The sequence below is a fragment of the Vanessa tameamea genome, chromosome 9 (assembly GCF_037043105.1).
Source record: "Vanessa tameamea isolate UH-Manoa-2023 chromosome 9, ilVanTame1 primary haplotype, whole genome shotgun sequence".
Classification (NCBI taxonomy): domain Eukaryota; kingdom Metazoa; phylum Arthropoda; class Insecta; order Lepidoptera; family Nymphalidae; genus Vanessa; species Vanessa tameamea.
Window position 1 is genome coordinate 1,245,834 of NC_087317.1, and position 22,159 is coordinate 1,267,992.

General features: G+C 31.3%; 1 protein-coding gene across 1 annotated transcript in view; it reads right to left on the minus strand.

The window, feature by feature from the left end:
- Positions 1-20,223, minus strand: part of LOC113402871 (uncharacterized protein) — a 108,807-nt gene extending 88,584 nt beyond the window's left edge. The window contains exon 1 of the mRNA XM_026643222.2: positions 20,043-20,223. Within this exon, the coding sequence (XP_026499007.1) occupies positions 20,043-20,112 (70 nt within the window). The 5' untranslated portion in view covers positions 20,113-20,223. The remainder of the gene's footprint in view (positions 1-20,042) is intronic.
- Between the last annotated feature and the right edge of the window lie 1,936 nt (positions 20,224-22,159).

The window sequence follows — 22,159 nt, forward strand, 5'->3', positions numbered from 1 at the left end:
TATGTAAATGTGTATTATATATGTGTGTGTGTGAGGACATATTTGATGTTATCATTGTATAATTATAGTTGAATTTTAACTTGTATAATTGTGGAAGAAAAGAAATGGGTTTTTTTCGGGTCTTTCTCGGTAGAATTAGCATTCTTATTCGGTCGATATTAAAATTAACCTTGTAAAAGACGATTCAAAAGAGAATTGACGTAAAAAAAATTGAGGAGCTGAGCATTTATACGAAGTGATCTTCTTAATATTTTGTAACTATACTTTTTACTGTACTATAATCTTGTTGGTACAATAGGCCCGGGATGACCAGTGGTTTGATATAGACTACAGATTCCTGTTTAAAACCCGGCCAATGTGTAAGTCAGTTAGCACTACTGAGCTTGTACTTGATTTGTGTTAAATATTCTCGAGCTTGGCGATGAACAAAAACTTAATAAGAAAATTTGTATCCATTTTGAAGCAGCGCGGCGAAATAATTTCCAAGTCTTCCTCTACTCTCTCAGGGCCCAGTCGTGAGATATTGACCGAATATATTTTTCAATGTACATACCTATTGTTAAATAATTACTAAAACTAAACTAAACTAGTTATCGCCCGCAGATTTGCTCGTGTTTTAGGGGTTAGCCGTCAGGTGTTAAACACAATAGTAGCAGTAGCTTATGGAGCATAAGTATTCCTTGGTCTTACTATGTTTAATCAAATTTGGTTCAGCGTTTTCACTGTGAAAGAACAACAGACGCACAAACAAACAGACAGACAGATAGACAGAGTTCCTTTCGCATTTATAATATTAGTATGGATGATAATACATTTCTTGCACACCAAGACAGAACAATTACTCTAAAACAATTAAAATAATATATAAGGCCGTCTGCCCTTATCACTAAAGAGTGACCTCTTCTAGACAACCTTAGGGCAATGCTCTAGTTTACATTGATTCATCAATGCAATGGAAGAAAAGCTGAAGCGCCAGAATTGTTTAATAGAAAATGAGGTTTAAAGTTTTTACTTTAAATGTCATTTTTCAAAAGTGTTATAGTTATGCCATATATACAAATAAATAAAAATGATACCATTCAATACTTATTTAGTTGTTGGTTTGCAAAGGAAAACAATGTATAATAGACATTCTTCGAATGGCAATTCACCTTTATACTTCAAAGAGACACAAATATATTATAAGATCATCTTACAAGAGATATTACAATGACAATTTTCCTTCCAAAGAACTCCATTTGTCACGATCTTTGTGACTTGTTATCTAGATTTTATTTTTTATCATTCACTGTATATTTCACGAGCCTCTCGCCCGGCGGCGTTCGTGACCGGAATCCGTACATAGAATATAAATACAGACACGACAATTGTTTCCATCTGTTAGTTATGTTTAACACTGAAATAGTGGGCGATTTCTGTCCGTGTAACATTCGGGTGTCGTTTTTCAAAATTATTAAATAAATTAAATGAAATTAATTGCCTCCACTGGTGACAGGGGGGGGGGGGGTCTTGTTCGTTTTTAGCCCAGAGGATCGGATTTGCGATTCAACGGGGAAATACCGCTGAAAAGAATGTGACGCTACAAAAGAACTAAAATAATCGTGTCAGCTTTATTATCTTTGTGTGCGTGACAGCTACGCTTGACAATCGCCAAACGTCGTATAACTTTACCGGTGTGCGTGTACTTAGTGGCGAATAGGTAGCCGCATACTTTTTCGAAACGTTTTCCGCTTTGACAGTCTATCTAGACGTATAAAAAGTTTATTTATTAAACGTCAGATTATGAAATAATAAAAAAAGTTTTTTTAGAAGGAGTTAGCAATAAAAAAAAAACTTCCTAAGGCATCTGTTCCCGAATGAAAATAAATAAAGAAAAAAAGCGTGAGATCGTCTTATCTTAATTTTTTGGCGCGAAGTCCAGCTGCTTCTGACATACACTGACAGCGTCGAAGATTATTTTGTCGTTTTTGTTGCTTATTGTAATTAGTTTTTACTCATTTATAATATTTCATTTAATAAATATTGGACAACATCACATACAATACTCTGATCCCAATGTAAGTAGCTAAAGCATTTGTGTTATGGAAAATCAGAAGTAACGACGGTACCACAAACATCCAGACCCAAGACAATATAGAAAACTAATGAACTTTTTCTAGATCGACTCGGCCGGGAATCGAACCCGGGACCTCGGAGTGGTGTACCCATGAAAATCGGTGTACACACTACTCGACCACGGAGGTCGTCATAATGTTTGATCATGTTTGGTCATTTAATGTTTGATTGTTATAGGTCTTTCAATTATAAAATCACTTATTTTCATTTTAGTCTGTAAAAATAGTATGTAATTTAAGTGAGATATTAAAAACGACGAAAAAATGGTAATTATTACAACTAAGACTTATACTAAGCAATGTAATGACTACGAATATGAGTTACATTATAAAGCAACATATTAATTACCAATCAGCTCGATGCTACTTAACGCTGTCTGTTTTATTATGTCAGACGTTTTTTTTTAATCCTGACTAAAGAATAGGGCAACGATATTTTTTCTAATGCCTAACTGAAGAAACTGCTGAACCAAAATAACAAAAACCTCAGAGTCCAGGGCGTTTCGGAGATTTCATAGTACCTATATTTTTATAATATAACTAGCCAGGTCAGGTCCACTTGTATTAGATATAGACTTTTGACTAGAATTGATTTGAAATATAATCAAACAAAATACATAAACTTAGCATTATAATTGTGAGTTAAATCTTTGTGAGTTTTTGTTCATTCTCATGAAGAAAAAAAATACAACGTCTTTCTCATAGTAGAGACAAAACTTGAATAGTTAATACGAAAAGTAAATTTTATTTTACAGACAGAAAGTTTGGGCAGAAAACTCAATCTATTTAATTTATATAAAGAAATTCCAGAAACTTTCGGTATAACACAGAGATACGACACATTTACAGCAAAAATAGATAGCCTCAGCGAAATTCGAACAAAGAACACAAAATTTAGGCCAAGACGGCCTGAAGACTAATTGTAAGGAAAATACGCAAGTTTGGGTGTAGCCACTGATGGATTCTCAATTTAACACTTTCAAGGTCATAGCACTAACAGCGTTACGTGTTTTCCAAGGAATTCTCGAGAACTCGTATCTACCACAGTCCATATGAATTTACGAAGATACTTGTGTGGCATATAACGTAATTTTGTCTTAATTTTAAAAGAACCATAATATTTGCAATGAAATGATACAGATCTTGACCGAAGTTCGCAGTACTTGACTAGTTTATAGTAACCTAGTTTTTGCCTGCGCAGTGGTAATAAATATATTAATTCCTAAAACCTACGACTGCTTAATATGTCCATCCAATGGGTTTCAAGCTTGCTTGATACCGAATTTCATCCAATTCAGTTCAGGTTGTGAAAAAGCAATAGATAGACAGAGTTACATAAAATTTTTTTTGAATTGCGAAAACAGAATAATATGGAACTCGCATGGGGTTAAATTTCACAATATATTTATCAAGCAATTATTGTTATAGTTGCAATGAGCTCCGAGCGATCTCCTAAAGAAGTCTTTGATAGGTTTTCCCTAAGACTTAAGACTTTTGTATTAATTGAGATACATGATCTGATTTATTTTACTAGTATCTTTTAAACGAAGTATATATTTTGTCCCATTTAAAGCATTTTTCAATACCTTTTAATTAATCAACATATCAAAGTATAAATATTCCCAGAGTGGCTCCGGATTGAAGTATGGTTTAATATTTGCGTGTTTATTTTACAGAGTATCCGTAGTTCTGAAAGCGAGTGAAATGTTTGTATTTATTCCTCGATTTAATTACGAAGATTTGTGTAACTTAATTATAAGCATTTTTTAAAGAACTCTCGTCTGAAATAGACTGTCTTGACATAAATGATTATCACACTAGATAGTAAATAGATATTTTAATATCTATTTACTTTATGGTCGGAGTAACGGCTGTTTTTTTTTATCATATACACCATATCGGTGGTGACTTTGAATTTATTTCAATCTCAAGTTTTTAATTTCATATTTATAATAAATCTTTGATTTAATTTGATTAAATTATATTTGATTCGACTGTTTGTACATATAACTTATAACATCATCAATTATTCGCTTGCTGTTGACTTATCCATGTGGTTAAACATTGTGTTTTCACTGCAAGACAAATAATGTGGCCGTGATGGGACGTTTGGCAGATGTGACACGAAATTGATGGAACATTGGAAGAATTTATAATTTAAGAAAAATAATACTGAAACATACAGCTATTAATCTCCTTCATAATATGTTCATATTATAATAAATAGTCTTACTCATAACGCATTAAAATGAATTGGAATTTGTACAACCTCACGGACGCTGTCCCTTCGAATGCTTTTCTCTTGAATCGCTTGAATAATTTTCTCTTATTATAATTACAGTTTTACTCACAAAACTGATTCAATAGAAGTTATTCTCTTCACAATACGGTAAAAAATGTTATTAAAATACATGCAACGCTTGTATTTAATTTTATACTTATTTGTTTTTGTTAAACATTGAGCGACGGCGAAAATCATATTATATAAATGCTTACGAAACAGGATTACCCAGCGTGGGCGTCAATGGATTAATGGTTATGGTTAACTTGTTAAAGTTGTTCTTTGTGAAATAAACATTTTTTTTTATCATAATAAATTATTTTGTGTAATTAATATGCAGTTGTTCTTCGTTAGTTTTAAATAATACTTCTACCGTGTATTGAAGTACATATGTATTATATTTGCTGAGTTTCTTTCGCCGGTTCTTCTCAGGTCCGAGGTATTAATTTCCGAACCGGTGGTAAAATTTTGACTAACAAACAAATACCTAAATTTTTTATTAAAATATTTTTTTTAGTTTTAGCCTTAAATTCTAAATTTGTTAACTAACTTAACTTATTATTTTCTTTACCTGTTGTATTTGCATTTTTTTTTTTTTACTTTATAAGGGAAACAAACAGTACAAGTGATTCTTAAAGCAAAAGCATAAAAATTGTTTTGTCATTGTTACCTTCAGGCATTTTAGTTAGTTCGTGTTCAATTTTGTTCCAACGAGCAGCGGGCAATACACGCCGTTCCTTCCAGTGGTTTCGCCGTGCCCTGAGGTCACGCTTGTGATATGTCATTTTAACCACTATCACCATTCAGCCTAGAGCACATCTCACCTTTGGACCTCTAATACAACCTAATTTAGGTAGATTTACGAGTGCATCTATAGGATTTATAGCATATATAGGATTTTATTATATTAAATTTTTAGTATGAAACGTCACCGTCTATTTCGTATCGGATTATACAAAATAAATCGACTGTTTATTGGTACGGTATACTAAAGTAATTTAAGTGAATTTTCCTCACTTGTCTAAGGTCACAAATTTACGAATTTCTCAATAAAATGACGTGAATATTAGATTTTCAGTTACTTAACCTCCTTCGAATATGATTATGCAAACACTAAACAAATGTCACAGATAATATTCGAAACCGTCGTAATATTTATTTATAAATCGAATAGGATTAATTAATGACGTTAAAAAATATTTATATCATTTAATATAATTAACATAAGCCACTCGATAACATTAGAGCCTAATTAAACAGCGATTATTCGGTTTGTCAGCTAATATTTTTACTGATGCTCTTTAAACAGGCGGCTTTAATTAATTCGTTAATTATTCGGTAATCAGTGAAAATTCGGTAGTTAATTAAATTCCCTTTTTGATATATTTGCATTGGACTAATTGATGGTTAAACTTTTATACGGTAAAAGTTTAACGTGTTCTATTGACGTAACTTTATATAGTCATTAGGGTGCTATTAATGTATATATATGTTAATATATAACCAATAAAATAAAAAGTAATAGACTTCATAGGGATTGCTCTTGGACTAAAACCTTCTTTATTTTGTAACCTTTTTACGACAGGTGTATAAAAATTACTTTGCAAAATTTTCGTCTGAGATATGAAATGTTCTTTAAATATTTTCGTTCAGCGCCGAGCACTAGAAGAATTATAAACACAAATGAAGTAAATTAAAATTCAGAGATGCTTGACCGGGTTTGAACTCGCAATGTTCGGTTAAGGTTCACATATTTTAACACTGTGAAAAAATTTATAAATATTACACTGATTTTTTTTTCAAAATTACGTCATAACCATATTTTTAACTATAACAAAAAAATACAATTGCAGGTTTGAAAATTTTATTACGCAAAAAGTTATTCTACTAAAATATATTGTACTACTGTTTTAATCCATCACAGTTAGCTCACGGCAAACGATCTTTCAAACCCGAGTATATCTCGCCGGACACCTTTTTAATATCTCTAAAACTATAAACATTAGAAAAATATAAAGGAATTTTTATCTTGGAAAAACGTTAGAAATTGAAATTTTTAATTAATCTTCATAAAATAATACATAATTTAATAGAATTTAGAATATATTTATTTAAGTAGACTTTCACGCACACTTTTAAATCCTTATACTGTTTGTCAACCGTCAACCTTCATTCGCGTTTTAGGTGGTCGTTAGGTGTTGGACATAAAAAATAGCTTATGTCTTGAAGATCAAGTTTAACCAAATTCGGTTCAGTAGTCTGGCCTTCAAGACTAACGGACAGAATATGTACCACGGGTCCTGTATATTCTATTAAGAAGAACCACCAAGAAACGCAGTTACTATTTTCTATATATAATAAAAGAGATGGCCCAGTGGTTAGAACGCGTGCATCTTAACCGATAATTGCGGGTTCAAACCCAGGCAAGCACCACTGAGTTTTCATGTACTTAATTTGTGTTTATAATTCATCTCGTGCTCGGCGGTGAAAAAAAATATCGTGAGGAAACCTGCATTTGGCTAATTTCAACGAAAATCTGCCACATGTGTATTCCACCAACCCGCATTATTATTATATTAATATTGTAAATCAATAAAATGGTATTGATATAATAATAAAATACAATTAAATTGACACTATATAAAAAATGAAAATTAACAAATAATATTTCAATTATTTTTTCTTGTGTTTTTTTTTCATCATCAATATAATTTTGTATCGAGTAATATTGTTTATTTGTTCATGACTCATAACATAAGATTTAAATATATTAATTGCCAAAGTTGTTGCGCAATTTTATTATAGAAATGAATACTTTGCCTCAGGAAGGATTTATTCATAACGCAGAGTCGGAAACTTAGTGTCCCCATGCTGTCCCGAAACTTCGAAGGTTCACAGAAATTGTTGAAGTATAGGTATGATGTATACAATATATCGGTTCCATGAATGCGTATGAGAATCCTTAAAATATATCCAACGTAAATATACGTTATAGAGACTAATTAAATGAGTACAAAAAGAGGGATTTGTTACACTAAACTAACCTAACCTAACCGAAAACTTCATTAGCAATTTATAAGCCAATGGTCCAAACCAAGGGTGCGGATCGAACCTGCGTCACTCGTTAAGGCTCGTTTACTCTGTACTTACAAAGGTTTTTTTTTTATAACGGTTAAAATATGATAAACATTTAAACTTAAAGCTGTAGGAAGCGTATACTATCCAGATCTGCGTTTGTATCACAGAGCGCTAAATGGACGTCAAGTGCGCTCAAATTGTCTCGGGGCACATTTGCAGCGGCATTGTTCTGTGATAAATTATTTGCACCATTTGCAACGATACGTGTAGTCGTTGAGCGCGTATTACAACGATAGCGCCATTGATTGATCACGATTCACGTCGTACTGTCTGCCGTTCCGTTCCATACTACGCGAGTATTTTTTTTTAAATTTCATAACGGAAATTATAGTTTCCTTTGTATTATTATGTGTGTCTGCTTGTTGACTTTCAGACAGGAGATATAACATACATATTATATAGTCGTACTAAATGTTACCCGCGGCTTTGCCCGCGTAGAATATGAATATACAAATTAACATAAAATATTACGTTAATGTAATACCTTTTTGTATACCACATTGGTGTGTATTTCATACCCTCAGAGGTAGAATATAAAAAAATGCTTAAATACGTATTTACACATTTTTAATCAGTATCCCAAAAATAAAGTGTCATGTTTCTAACTTGAAAAATTGCGGACTTCCATACAAACGTTCAACCCCTATTTCACCCCTTTAGGGGTAGAATTTCCAAAATTCGCTCCTTAGTGGGTGTCATGATATGTAAGTTTATAAGTGTACAGTCTAAAATATAAGTTTTATGCTTCTAGTTCTAAAAATTCTAAACCTCACAATACTTTCAACAACTTACAACCTTTCATCCCCCTTTCAATACTTTACAGCACTTTTTTCCAAAATAAAAGTAGCCTATGTCCTTTCCCATGCTCTAGACTATTTGTGTACCAAATTTCATTTAAATCGGTCCAGTAGTTTTGGCATGAAAGCGAGACAGACAGACAGACAGACAGAGTTACTTTCAAATTTATAATATTAGTATGGATAGTATGGATTTAACTGACATAACTGTATTTTTAGATGTTGAAAAAGAGTAACTACTGAGTTTCTTGCCGGTTCTTCTCGGTAAAATCCACATTCCGAACCGGTGGTACATTTACTTAAAATAGTTTGTTAAATGACAATTCAATAGTGCTTGTAAAAGCCGACTTGAATAAAGTGTTTAAAGGTTTTGTTTGTGTGTGTCAATAATAAGTATTTACGTTGATAAAATTTGCCTACATGTTTTTATTTTATTTTATTAACAGACAAAATCGTATCCTAAATTAGTATTTATAGTTTTGATTATAAATTTCGGTGGTCGAAGATTTGATTGAAATTGTGGTAAAACTTTATTACAAATCGGAAATATATATGAAACTTTTGACCGATATAATTGGTTACAAAGTATTTTTCTTTATAAAATTATTTTTATTTATCATAAATAACTATATTAAAAATTAAAATAAAATTATTATATAAATAATATGCTAGCTATAAAGTTTCTATTTTTTTTTTAAGTCTGTTTTCTTATTGTAACATATGTGTGTTTCATAAATATTTGCCTGAAGTCATAATATAAATTTTAAATAATGAAGTTGACCTTTTGGATAAAAAATAAATTAACTTAGTATTTATAAAAAAAAGTATATTTTGTTTACGATTTAACGTACCTACCAGAAAAATCTATCTTAATTATATATATATATATATATATAAAATTAAGATAGACTATATATATATAGGAGATTTAGTAGGTATATAATAAATTATTTAAGCACTCGAAATATAATATTATGTCAAGCGCTAAAACAATTTTAAACAGTCTGCAATGACAGCGTTCTGTAATCACGTTTACTGTCTGGTTCATGTGTTTCGCGTGATATACGGCCTCACTTATAAACCTTGTTTAGTGGATGTTAAATAATGATTCCTCTCTTTCTATAACTATTGATTTTACATTTGAAAGAAGAAGACAGAGCTATGCTTAACTGTCTCCCATAAAGTTATATTTATCGTAAAGCCATTAATGTTTTAATATATTATATTCTATATTTAAATTATTGTCAGAACCATTATATATTTGCTGTTAGGTTAGTTGATAGTATTTTGTTTTAATTTTATTACAAATAACTTTTCCATCAATGCCCGAGGTCGATGACGCCTTTTGACAAATTGTTTTTATAGTCTGTAGTGTTCGACTACTGAATTATTAATATAAAGTAACTAACAATAATTACTTTCCATTGCAAATGTTTTAATTGCGTACGTAGTCTGCATAAATGTATTATTAATATTAAAAATTTTCCATATCACAATTTATTTTTGTAGTATTAAAAACAGTGATCGATATAGTTTAGAATTCTTATTTACTGGAAGTGAATATACTCGTATTATTGGCTTAAGGAGCAGAACTTAAGATGTTTATTTTTAAATATATTAAGGAGGACATTGACATTGGAGCTGTATTTAAACATTAATATTAATAAAAATAATATAAATTATAATATTATCAAATAAATTAAGAAGGAATTAATCATAGAAGAAAGATATTGTCTACATTTATGGAAGCACACATAATGTATGAAAACCGTTATTATCAGAGATATTTTGTACTAGAAAGATTATGTTACCCTGGACCTAATTTGTAGTTGGTATGTAAACAATTTCTGCCATCGCAGCCGCGTGAAGAACAATCCAGAACAGGGAATGGAGCAGAAGTGACAAATGGGCAGGATTGTTGTTCTCGTCAAGACTTACGATTTTTGTTATTCAAAAAAATGATGAAAATTTAGTTAATACTCAAAACTACGATTTTCTATATGAATACAATTGATCTTAATTCAATATAGCGGCATCGGTACCAGGGAGACAGCATTCAATGTTGCTATGCTATTATTGTGTTTATAATAATTGATGAATAATTCCACGCTCGACGGTGAGCTAACTTACAAGTTACTGATGAGAATCAGTTACAGAGGTATTCTTCAAGCGAGTAACTCGTTGAAATGAGCTCAAAATTGTCACCACAAATAACATCAAATAAAATTAAAAAAAAAAAACGGCTAAGTGCGAGTAGGACTTGCGCACGAAGGTATCCGTAACATTATCTATAAAAACGGCTACAAAAAAACATATATGTTTGACATAAACGTATTGAAGCCCCTTAAATGTTTATTTTATTCTGTTATTTGTTGTTATAGTGATAATAGAAATGCATCATCTGTGAAAATTCCAAGTGTCTAACTATCACGGTTCATGAGATACAGCCTGGTGACAGATGGACAGACGGGCGGACGGACAGCGGAGTCTCAGTAATAGGTTCCGTTTTACCCTTTGGGTACGGAACCCTAAAAATATATATTTGAGGTTAATTTATATTTCCACTAACCTTATAAACACGCTCAATTGATTGATTTAACGATATGAATCTCGTGCCCGGTAACGAAAGAAATCTATCTGTATGTGGCAGATGAAAAATCTGTCATCTGCATTAACCAATTAATTAAATAATTAACTAGTCAGTAATTACACAAGTACTGTTCTTGTTAACTAAGCTAGGTATATATTTTTTAAAGCATGCTAGGCTTACATCCAGAAGACTGCAACTTAATAACACTCTGTTTAGCTTAGATTTTATTTTGTATGCACTAGTTGTAAGTCAGTTTTGTAAATTTAAATAAAAAAAAAAAAAAGAAAAACCAACACGCATTGGAAAAGCGTGGTGGAGTAACCTTCAAACCTTCTCCTCAAAAAGGATAACTTTGGCCCAGCAGTGGGATACTTAGAAGCAATTACTTTACTTTTTTATGTAATTTCTAAACTTACGATCTGTTTTATAGATGCCCAGCCTTACTAACAACATATTCAATTTCATGAAAATCTTTGAAAATTTGAACGCAAATTAATTGCAGCGTCTACTAATTAGACGGTTGTCAATTCAAAAGTGTAAATATTTTTTTAATTCTGTCTAGTTTTATTTTCAACATTTATATTTACATTAAGGCTTTAATTGTATACAAATAAATTAATATCGGCTGTGGCAAGAACGTTAGCAGCATTTCGCCGTTAAATCTCAATTCCGATCCTCTGGGCGAAAAATGAACCAATAATAATAATAGTTGAATACAGTTAATTTTTACGTGTTCGTCTTATGCCTTAAACATATATTGTAAAATTATTAGTAAATATTTATACGAGGTCACTTTAATAAATTAAAATATTCGTCATTATAAGTTACATATTTGGAAAAAACTATTCGTATCGAATATTTTACTGGTTAATGCTATAAAGGGTTATAGAGGTCAGATTATAATCGCTCGATTTAAAAAGTAATCTATTACATCTTAATAACAGTAAACAACTGACCTTCGTACAATGTCAGGGTAATACTAGGAATATAAGTTAATTAGTCTATAAATCAGCAATAATAATGAATAAGGAATTTTATTTAATAAAAAATTATATACGTATATTTTATGGGTATAGATTTTATTGTATATCCAATATATATAGAGCTCTTTATCGGTTCTTCTCGGAGAAATCTACATTGCAAAATCTAAAGCAACAGCTTGTAAATATGTAGGGCTAAAACCTACTCCCCCTTTTGAGAAGAAAGTTTTGGAGCTCATTCCACCACGCTGTGGTACTCCGATGTGCGTTGGTGTATACACATGTGGCAGAATTTCATTGAAATTTGACACGTGTAGGTTTCCTTACGATTTTTTCATTCGCCGCCGAGCACCAAATGAATTTTAAACATAAATTAAGCACATGAAAAGTCGGTGGTGCTTCCTGGGTTTGAATCTGCAATTATGCATCGGTTAATATGAACAGGTTCTAACCACTGGGCCATATCGGCTGTCATTGCAATCTCGTAACACTAAAATTAACTACAGATTTCGCCTAGCAGGCATTTAAAAGTTCCTATTTGGCGGAGCATATATATTATAAAACATAAGTTGCGTCTTGTTGTGCATTTAAAATTATTATTGATACTCGACGACTTACTTATCGTGTTATTCTTTTCTTGCCATATATGAACAGACTCAAAATATACCGCGTATAAGTTTCTGATTAAACAATAATTGTGAATTCTAATATTATTGTACATTTGCTTATTTAAAAGAATAACTACGTGAGTTTCTTGCCGTTTCTTCCCGTCTGAGGCGACGATGGTGGAGACGGTGTTTGAGTTGAAATATAGAATTTAAAAATGCTTTACTGAATTATTTAATTGAATAACATACATTTGATTTGATGTTAAACACCTATTGGCGCGCCTTAGGACTAAAACGGACTTGTACGCCGTAACTGAAAAAAATGTCGTGATGTCGTCTAATGACGTTCCCACGTCGCCTTGCTTCTCCCTCGTATGAGCATGACGCGTATAATATAAACCTCTTTGCAACATAATATCATAATGATATAAATAATATATTTATTTTACTTACGAAACTCTATGTCTTGCTTTATTTTTTATAATATTTATCGGTTTTATTTATTGTAAATCCTTTCAATAATCGCGTTTCGTATTTGTTTGTCCATGACCGCAAAATATTTTTAAGGAAAGCAGCGAAGCTCGCATTATAAGAGAAATACTCTTGTCCTTTGTTCATAACTCGTTCGAATAAAATATGTGTGGCTATTGTTTAATAGTCAGTTAAAGTACCTGCGTGAAACCACGGCTTTACCTGCGCGAAATTTATAATGGTTTACCTATAGGACACTACCCGTCGCCCCCCATTTTATCTCGTCGAAACACATACTTTTTCCATTCTAAATTTCTTCTTAATCTTAATCTATTTAAGATTGAAGAGGTAGCAGACAGAGTTCTTTTCCGCATTTATAATATTAGTTTAGACTAGTGTAAATAGTAATGTTTCATTTAAAAATGGAATTATAAATTCCGTTTCATTTCTTAAAATTTTTTTTTCATCCTCTTTGCGTTCGGAAAATTGTCACAGAATAAACAAAAAAAATATGTAAAATTGTTATAAATATATCGCATCGTCCATAATATTTTTAATATAGAGAAGTATTACGTCTGTTTCGAGGAAACCTTTGGGAATAGTTATATGCTTACGAAAAGTCAAATAAAATTATGTATATGAAAAATTCATAGACCAAGACTAAGCCAATATTCGAAATACTCGCGACGGAAATGAAACTCCGCATCACTAACGCTTCACACAAACTTAACATATTGAATTCGTCCTTTAAATTTCGCTTTAATCGCGGCCGCACCTAAAAATGTTTCATAATAGGTATAAAGACTTCACTCTCAAGGGCTTGACTAGAAAAAGTCAATTTAAAAATGCAAGACCACGGCAAACAACCGTGTCGTTTACAAATATTTAGTATTACGCATAGCGCCCTGCGGTTTTCACCGTGTTGTGGAAAGAATAATTAACATTGAGGTTTCAAACAGAAATATAATTTTTATTAAAATGAAAATGAAAATAAGTCATTATTATTTAATTTAAAAGTAGTCGGTTCCTAGTTCCAGAGATGCCCCTTCGAGTACATACAAACAAAGACATAAGTGTTCATATATTATATGAGAGGAGATACTATATCGTTAATCTAGTGACAGCCTATACAACAGCAGATGATCACTATGTTAAATATTGGGTGACGATTTTATTTAGTTTGTCAGTTCAGAAGTCTAAACTATAATATTTCTAGCGTATTTGGCTGGACTTTAGTTCTTTAGATTGACCGTCGTGCCGAAAGTTCCGTCAGTTGAGAGAGGAACGAACTTGATACAGTAAGCTGATTAAAATAACCACAAATGAAAATAGGTGTCAGATTTGTATTGAACCTTATTAATCGATTTAAATTAAATTTCAAAGTCATTGTAGAACAATAACTGTGTTCAAAAATTCTAACTATTATCAATAAGAATTGGTTGAAAACCTTGAGAAATTTTTCGATTTCTGTTTCCATTTTTTCGAACGCCTGTTTTAATGAGTTAAATTAAAACTATAATTGTATTTGACTTTCAAATTGAAAATAGTACAGAATCGAAGTGAATATGTCGTTGGCAAGCGTTAGAGGTTTAAGTTCATAAGACATTATCAATATCAAAGATCAAATCATAACAGTGTTTCGTGTGACCGAAATTTTCTCAATCAACCCTTTATCGGTGCACGTAATTAAAGAATCATGATGAAACATTTTATTAATATATAATTTAAAAACTTCGTGCTACCAAACACATTAAAAATTTAACAAGCATGCTTATTGCAGGATAGTGTTATCGTAAACCATCAAAACAATAAATAAATTAAAAAATCCTTTTAAATTTTTAGGTTACTCTTGCACTAAAACGCCACGGCAGCACGGTGATTAGAATACGTGTATCTTAACCGGATGTTATGGATTCAAATCAGGATATAAACACAAATGAGCACGTGTTTAATTTTTATTTTTAAAACATCTCGTGCTTATTGATAAAGGAAAATATCGTTTTAAATCTGCTTTACGTTTATTTACAAATCCGTTAGGGAATAGAATAAAAAACTACCATTTTATGAAATGATTCGTTAACCTTACGGATGGTAGAATTGTTAACGAGGCGTAATTTAGAAGCTACCGTTGGCTTCCTACTGACGTGTCAAATACTACGTACACTGGATAGTAGGATGAATACATTGAGACGACATATTTTACTGTAATGTATTGTACTCTTTAAAAAAATGGAAACATTTACCAGAAATGGTAGCTGGTGGTTTGCATATAAACCTGAAGATTCTGAAGTCCTGAATCAAATCGGTCGAGCGAATAATAGGTTTTTTACTTCATTTTATTCGTAAACATTAGTTTCATCTATACTATTATAAATGCGAAAGTAACCGTCTGTTTGTCTGTCTCTAAAGCTTTTACGGTTACAACACTTATGATGAATTTCAGTATGAAGCAACCTTGAACCCCAGAGACATACTTTTATACCTTAAACTAACAGCATCTCCCAGAGGATGGAGTTAGGAAGTAATAGTTCTTATTTCTTGTATTAATAGTATGTATATCAGCTTTTATGGAATACTTTTGTATATTCTTCTGTATAAACATTATATTATCATAAATATATTGTGAAGCAGCCGTAAATACACCTATTTCTTTATATTTTTTCGCGTTATTATATCCTAGAGCTAATATTGTAAATAGTTCGGATAGCTCTTTTCTGCAAATCATTTCCTGATCTCTTCATAGTCGAATTACACACACTACAAGAGTGATGGATGCAATATATGGAATATACAGGTGGTACAACGCACACACTTGTGATTTATAACATCACCTTCCTAATTAGTAATTGAAAATGTCGGATGTAGTCATCACATACATATATCTCGGTAAATAAATGAAATTTTCGTCTCGTTACTAATTTCCCGGAAAAATATAATTACATAAAGAAAACAGTGTATTATCAGTGTATAAGAAAAACAACAGTTATTAATTAGAGAAAATATATCATTAATATCGAACGAGCGTTCGACAATTACTGCTTGCTGGCATTAATCACAACAAAGCAATTACTGTTGCAGGTCGAATATGTACATGTTATGGGACTATCGTGCGGGAATGCATGAAAATATGGCTATACATACTGGGTATTATCAACCTGCTTCGATTAATTATGAACTAAATTAAAATTCAGTAACGATTTTAACATTATTTGTCTTTACTAACTAAAAAGACGAAGTCTTTGATTGGTTTGTTGAACGCGTTTAATCTCAGGAACTGTCGGTCCGATTCGAAAATATATTTCAGTGATAGATAGCCCATTTACCGAAGAAGGCTATAGGACAGAATCTATAATATAGCCGAGTGAAATCGGGACGAGCAGCTAGTTTAAAACAAAATTGTTGCTATCTTGGAATGACTGTCAGGTGTGAAAATTTAAATTGTTGGTTAATACATTTTTTTATTAAATACCAGTAAATATAATATAGATATTATGCACTAAAAACGAAGTATACTACGCGAAACTACGAGGGAATATAGAATATAGATATAGGATCTATTCATTTCGCCGCGCCATTTAAGTTAAATTATTTTATCTGCGTGTATTAAATGAGTCAGTGGCGCTCGTGTTCATGTCTTAGTGTGCGTGGAACAATTAACAATAGAGGCGGCAAAAATATACAAATTATATTATTTATTATATATTATTTTATTTAGATATTAATTTCAGTTTAACTTTTTTTTTTTATTAAAGGTGACGGCGTCAACCAAGCGAGAGGCAGTTCATTTCTCATTTGTAATATTGGATATATTTACATATAGTCTAATTATCAATCGTCTCCAGGAAAACAATGTCCCTAATCCAAATACTGGTATTATAAATAAAATCAAATTCAAAATATTCTTTACTCAGTAGACTCAAAAACCCACTTTTGATTCGTCGTGTAACAGTGTTGAATTAAACGTATTTCACAGGTTCGGAAAGAGATCCTACCGAGAAGAACAGGAAGGAAACTCAGTAGGTAATATTTTCCTCTATCCAAATTACAGAGTATGTCAATAAACAGTAATCAAATTTATACATATATGTATGTCCTGCCTAGAAATCAACAAATACTAATTCCACGCTTTTTTATCATTGAATTAATCTTGTTTTGAGTTATATGCCTTATTTATCAATTTCCTTTGACATTAACTTTAATTTTTTTAATATAGCATCATTTAATACAATAGAATAGCATATTTTGCTGTCAGGATGTTTACGATTCGAAAGCCACTGTTGCTCGCTCATATTTGAATCCGGAACCGCCTTATTCGCGCGCTGATACTTAATCCATTTGAACACATGCGTGAAATATATATTAAGAACCATTAACGCTTCTCATTACAAGCGTGGGACCGAGTAAAGTATTAAAACTGTTAAGTGTCTCGCTGGAGTGAGCACTTCCTTTTTTATGGAAATGGATTCTTTGATCAATTTATGATTCAACTTTTACCGACTGACGGATGTATATGAAAAATTTAAAAGAATATTCTGGAACTTACAGTTACGCAATTATATATAATTTTCATCGCTTGAACAATTCGAGTGATTTTATCCACTTGTCTTGTGTTTTTAAGAAGAATGTTACCAATGGCCCATTTTAAGAAATTATTTAAATTATATTCCAATTATACCTCCAGTTAAGCTTTAAGCTCGTGCTAGGAGTGGCGATGACAATAGGCCAAAGGGTCAGTTTCAGATTCAATCAGGTTAAATAAAAGTGAGCCCATAAGCATCCTATTTCTAGATAAACACTATAATTATTAAGACGATCCTACTAATAACAAGGACAATTTTTTTTTTATTATTTTGATCTATCACGCTGCCGCTGCAGTTTATAGATAAATGATGTCCTAACCGATTTCGGCAATGGCGGCCAAACTAACCAACTACTCTGGATATATTTATTATATTGCACAATTTTTCGTTCACTCTCAATTCCCTCACTCTCATTATCCAATGGGACGGTAAATGCGAAAAGATCGGAAAGAGTTTTTAAGCGAAGGGCCTTTTTCGTGCTTTCCGAGGCACGGGAATGTGTACAATTCAATTATCCAGACTCCGGGCTGTAACGGATATTTTTTTGTTAAAAACCCCTAATAACATTTTATCGGATCAGTCAATCAGATCAACAGAACAATCAGGAACTCGGATTGTATCTAGCCACTAGATCAACGAGGCAGTCAAAGATACACATAGATATGGCATAATTTAATCTGAGAAAAACGTTATAAATTTCATAATATCTTTATTTAATCTGCTTTTCAATCCACGCATTCCATCTTGACTAAACCACCACGTAAAAATATGTGATTTTTCAAAAATTATGTGTTTTTTATGTAAAATACGCACTAATGTGATAGATCAAACCTAATTTGTAATGACAAATACAACCTTTGTACATTTCTATTTATCATAATACGAAGTTGCGTCACATCTCACTCTATTTTCAAATGATTTATGCACAATATTCAAATATTCCCAAACAGAATTCCATATAAATATAACCTTATCGTAATTATTGAAAAACGTAATTTAAGTTGAAAAAAATTGATTTAAATGATTCGATATTTGTATTTCAATTTTCCTTACTAATATTTATCACTAATTGCTATACAAACTATTATGAAAATAAATTTAAAATTAGTTTGTTGTTCTTACTTCTAATGTACAAATAGACAGTCTGATGCGCATATAATTATATACTGCGTGACGTTTCAGTCTGGTTTCATTTATTTATGTACACACACATACAACAGAGTATTGTTATAAATATTTATGCACACACACATATATAACTGAATCGGTTAACATATTTGATTTGATTGTGTATCAATGTTAATTTAGAATGAAAACAGATCAAAACTGATTCCATATGGTTTGTTTTATTGCATAATACTAACATTTTGACGACCTCCGTGGTCGAGTAGTGTGTTTTGCATGGGTACGCAACTCCAAGGTCCCGGGTTCGATTCCCGGCCGAGTCGATGTAGAAAAAGTTAATTAGTTTTCTATGTTGCCTTGGGACTGGGTATTTGTGGTACCGTCGTTACTTCTGATTTTCCACAACACAAGTGCTTTAGCTACTTACATTGGGATCAGAGTAATGTATGTGGTGTTGTCCAATATTTATTATTTATTATTATTTTCACAAAAATAATATATAACGTACTAGCCGAACCTACGGCTTTACCCGCGCGAAATTTGTAAAACTAAACTTTACAGAAACCACAACCTTCCATTTTACTCAAGAAATATAAATGGTAGCCTATGTCCTTCACCGGGATTAAAATATCTCTATACAAAATTTATTCTAAATCGGTTCAGCAATTTAAGCGTGATAACAGACATATTTATTTTCGCTTTTATAATAATGTATAGTATACATATTATCTGAGCAAATTTAATGCTTGTCAAACGAATGGTTGTTCTATTTTTAAATCAAAAGTTATAAAATATTTTTTATAAACACGAATTAATTTAACAAGGTGTTTTATTAAGTAATTTTGCTACAAATATAACAACATTTCTCAGTAATCAAATCTTTGATAGAATACAGAAACAGGAAAGTAAATATTGTGTTTTATTATGTAATGTGATAAGGATTTTAGAATCCCTTGTAAAAATAATGATACTAAAATATATTTTAAACGAGTATTTACTGTCTACTGATAACAATTAAAATTATATTATATTTATGTGTACACATACATTTATATACATAGGTTAGTTAATTGACGAGTATTTTATTTATTCAATGGTAATCTTTAGATTTTTAATAGTATATAATTAAATAAAATGTTTAATTATTTAGTACAATTTCTTATAATTTTTTTAATTATTTTTTTTAAAATACTTTTAACCCTTTTCTTTGTTTTATAACATATTTTAATTATATGTATTGTTTATGTCATATCTGTCGTACAATGTCAGAATATACGTCTTGTAAAACGGCTTCTTTGTTCTAAGCAATCCGAACCGATATCCAATAAGTGTAAATCAAAAATAATTTATTCACTTACCAATTTTCGCTGGATTACCGCAAACCCCAACGAGGAGTGTTAGAAACGTTACATATAATTTCCAATCCATACTTGCACTTTTAAACCGCACTTAGAAAAAAATGTATATTGATACGCGTCTCACATTCTACGAGTCAAGCTTCGTAGCGCGCTACGTTACGTAGACGTCCGTTCGACGCAACGGCGCCCAGACTACTGGCCTACGACGGTTACATTCAGTTGTTATTGATTCTTTTAAATGTTATTTTTGATGATTTAACATGTTATAAATATAACATGATCGATGACATAAAACGATATGCATAATATTTATATTTGTTGCATCCGATTAAGTCATTTAACTAGTTATTTCATAATATTTTATTAATTTAAACATATTATTTTTCATAAATAAAAATCAAATAAAACTATTTATTTACACAATAAATATTACTTAGAATGATTTGAAATATGTTTAATGGTAATAAAATTGTAAATATAAAATCTAATCAGAGATGATTAATTCGCAAGATTATTTTATTTTTAGAATGAGATATAAATATTTATGGAATAAATTTGAAATTAATGAACGCAGATAGAGACGTCGTACTAATCTGTACAGAAGCTATACCTTCTGCCATACGTCACTAGTATTAGTAGTATATTGTCTCTTAATATTTTTTATATGATATTGGTAGGCGGACGGGCATGTCGGCCATATGTGGTCACAACCGCCGGTAGGAAATATTAAACTCTCCTTACATCGACAATGCACCACTAACCTTGGGAACTAAGATGTTATTTCCCTCGTGCCTGTAGTTACACTGGGTCACTCACCCGTCAATCTGGAACACAATAACACTAAGTATTCCTGTTTGGCGTTAGAATATCTGATGAGTTGGTGCTAGGTTGTGCCAGCCCGTTTATTTTCAATAGTACCTGACAGGAAAAAACGAACAAAAAATAACTTTTTGTATTTTTGCATCAATGTAATGGTTTTATGTAAGCCTTATTTTACCAATGTGAAGTTAGACAGTTAGTATGTTAGAAATCTGTTTGTTATGTGGACAACGATATAAATTTGTATCCAAAATAATAACAAAATTACAGTCACATTATAATTGTAATAAGTCAAACCAGCGAAGCTAATTAGTTCGCTGATCACTGAACACAAACCGTATATATTGTATACACATAAATATATTTAAAATTTTGATATATATTTTATCATAAATATTGCTCTTTAGCGGTAGAATAAGTGATGAGTGGCCGATCCCTGAGATAAGCTTACACAAAGTCTTTGCATGTGTTTGCGGCGAATAATCCAATTTATTTAGGTCAAGTTTATAGTCCTGATGTTTCGTCCTCAGACATTTCCATTATAAATAAAATTTTAAAATTCAATTGATGTGGGATCAAATAATAATTTACTTAATAATAAATAATAATAAATATTGGACAACATCACATACATTACTCTGACCCCAATGTAAGTAGCTAAAGCACTTGTGTTATGGAAAATCAGAAGTAACGACGGTACCACAAACACCCAGACCCAAGACAACATAGAAAACTAATGAACTTTTTCTACATCGACTCGGCCGGGAATCGAACCCGAGACCTCGGAGTGGCGTACCCATGAAAACCGGTGTACACACTACTCGACCACGGAGGTCGAGGTGTAACACTTAAGTGTTATACGAAGCAATTTTGAATCGTCATTTTACAATATTAAAGTTCTAATCGATCACAAGTTTGAAACGTTGATTATATTATGTAATCTCGTGTTGAATAACATATTTTATTAAGTGTATCTATAATAACATACTTCTTATCTTTTTGTTACAAAAAAAATAAATTTATTAATTGGCAACATTAAATATTTAATTTATATTTTAATTAAAACACTTGGAGCTTGAAATAACGGTACATATTAAAACGATATGTTTTAGAAATATTTTGTACAGCCCGTCCTATTGCCTCCACTGATGAAAGGAGGGCTGGTTCATTTCTCTGAGATCGGAATAGCTATTCAATAGGGAAATGCTATGCAATAGTTGCATTCTTGCAACTATTGCAAATAGTCCTGATTTGTACAGAAGCTATTTTCAATTTAAATCTATATATATATATATATA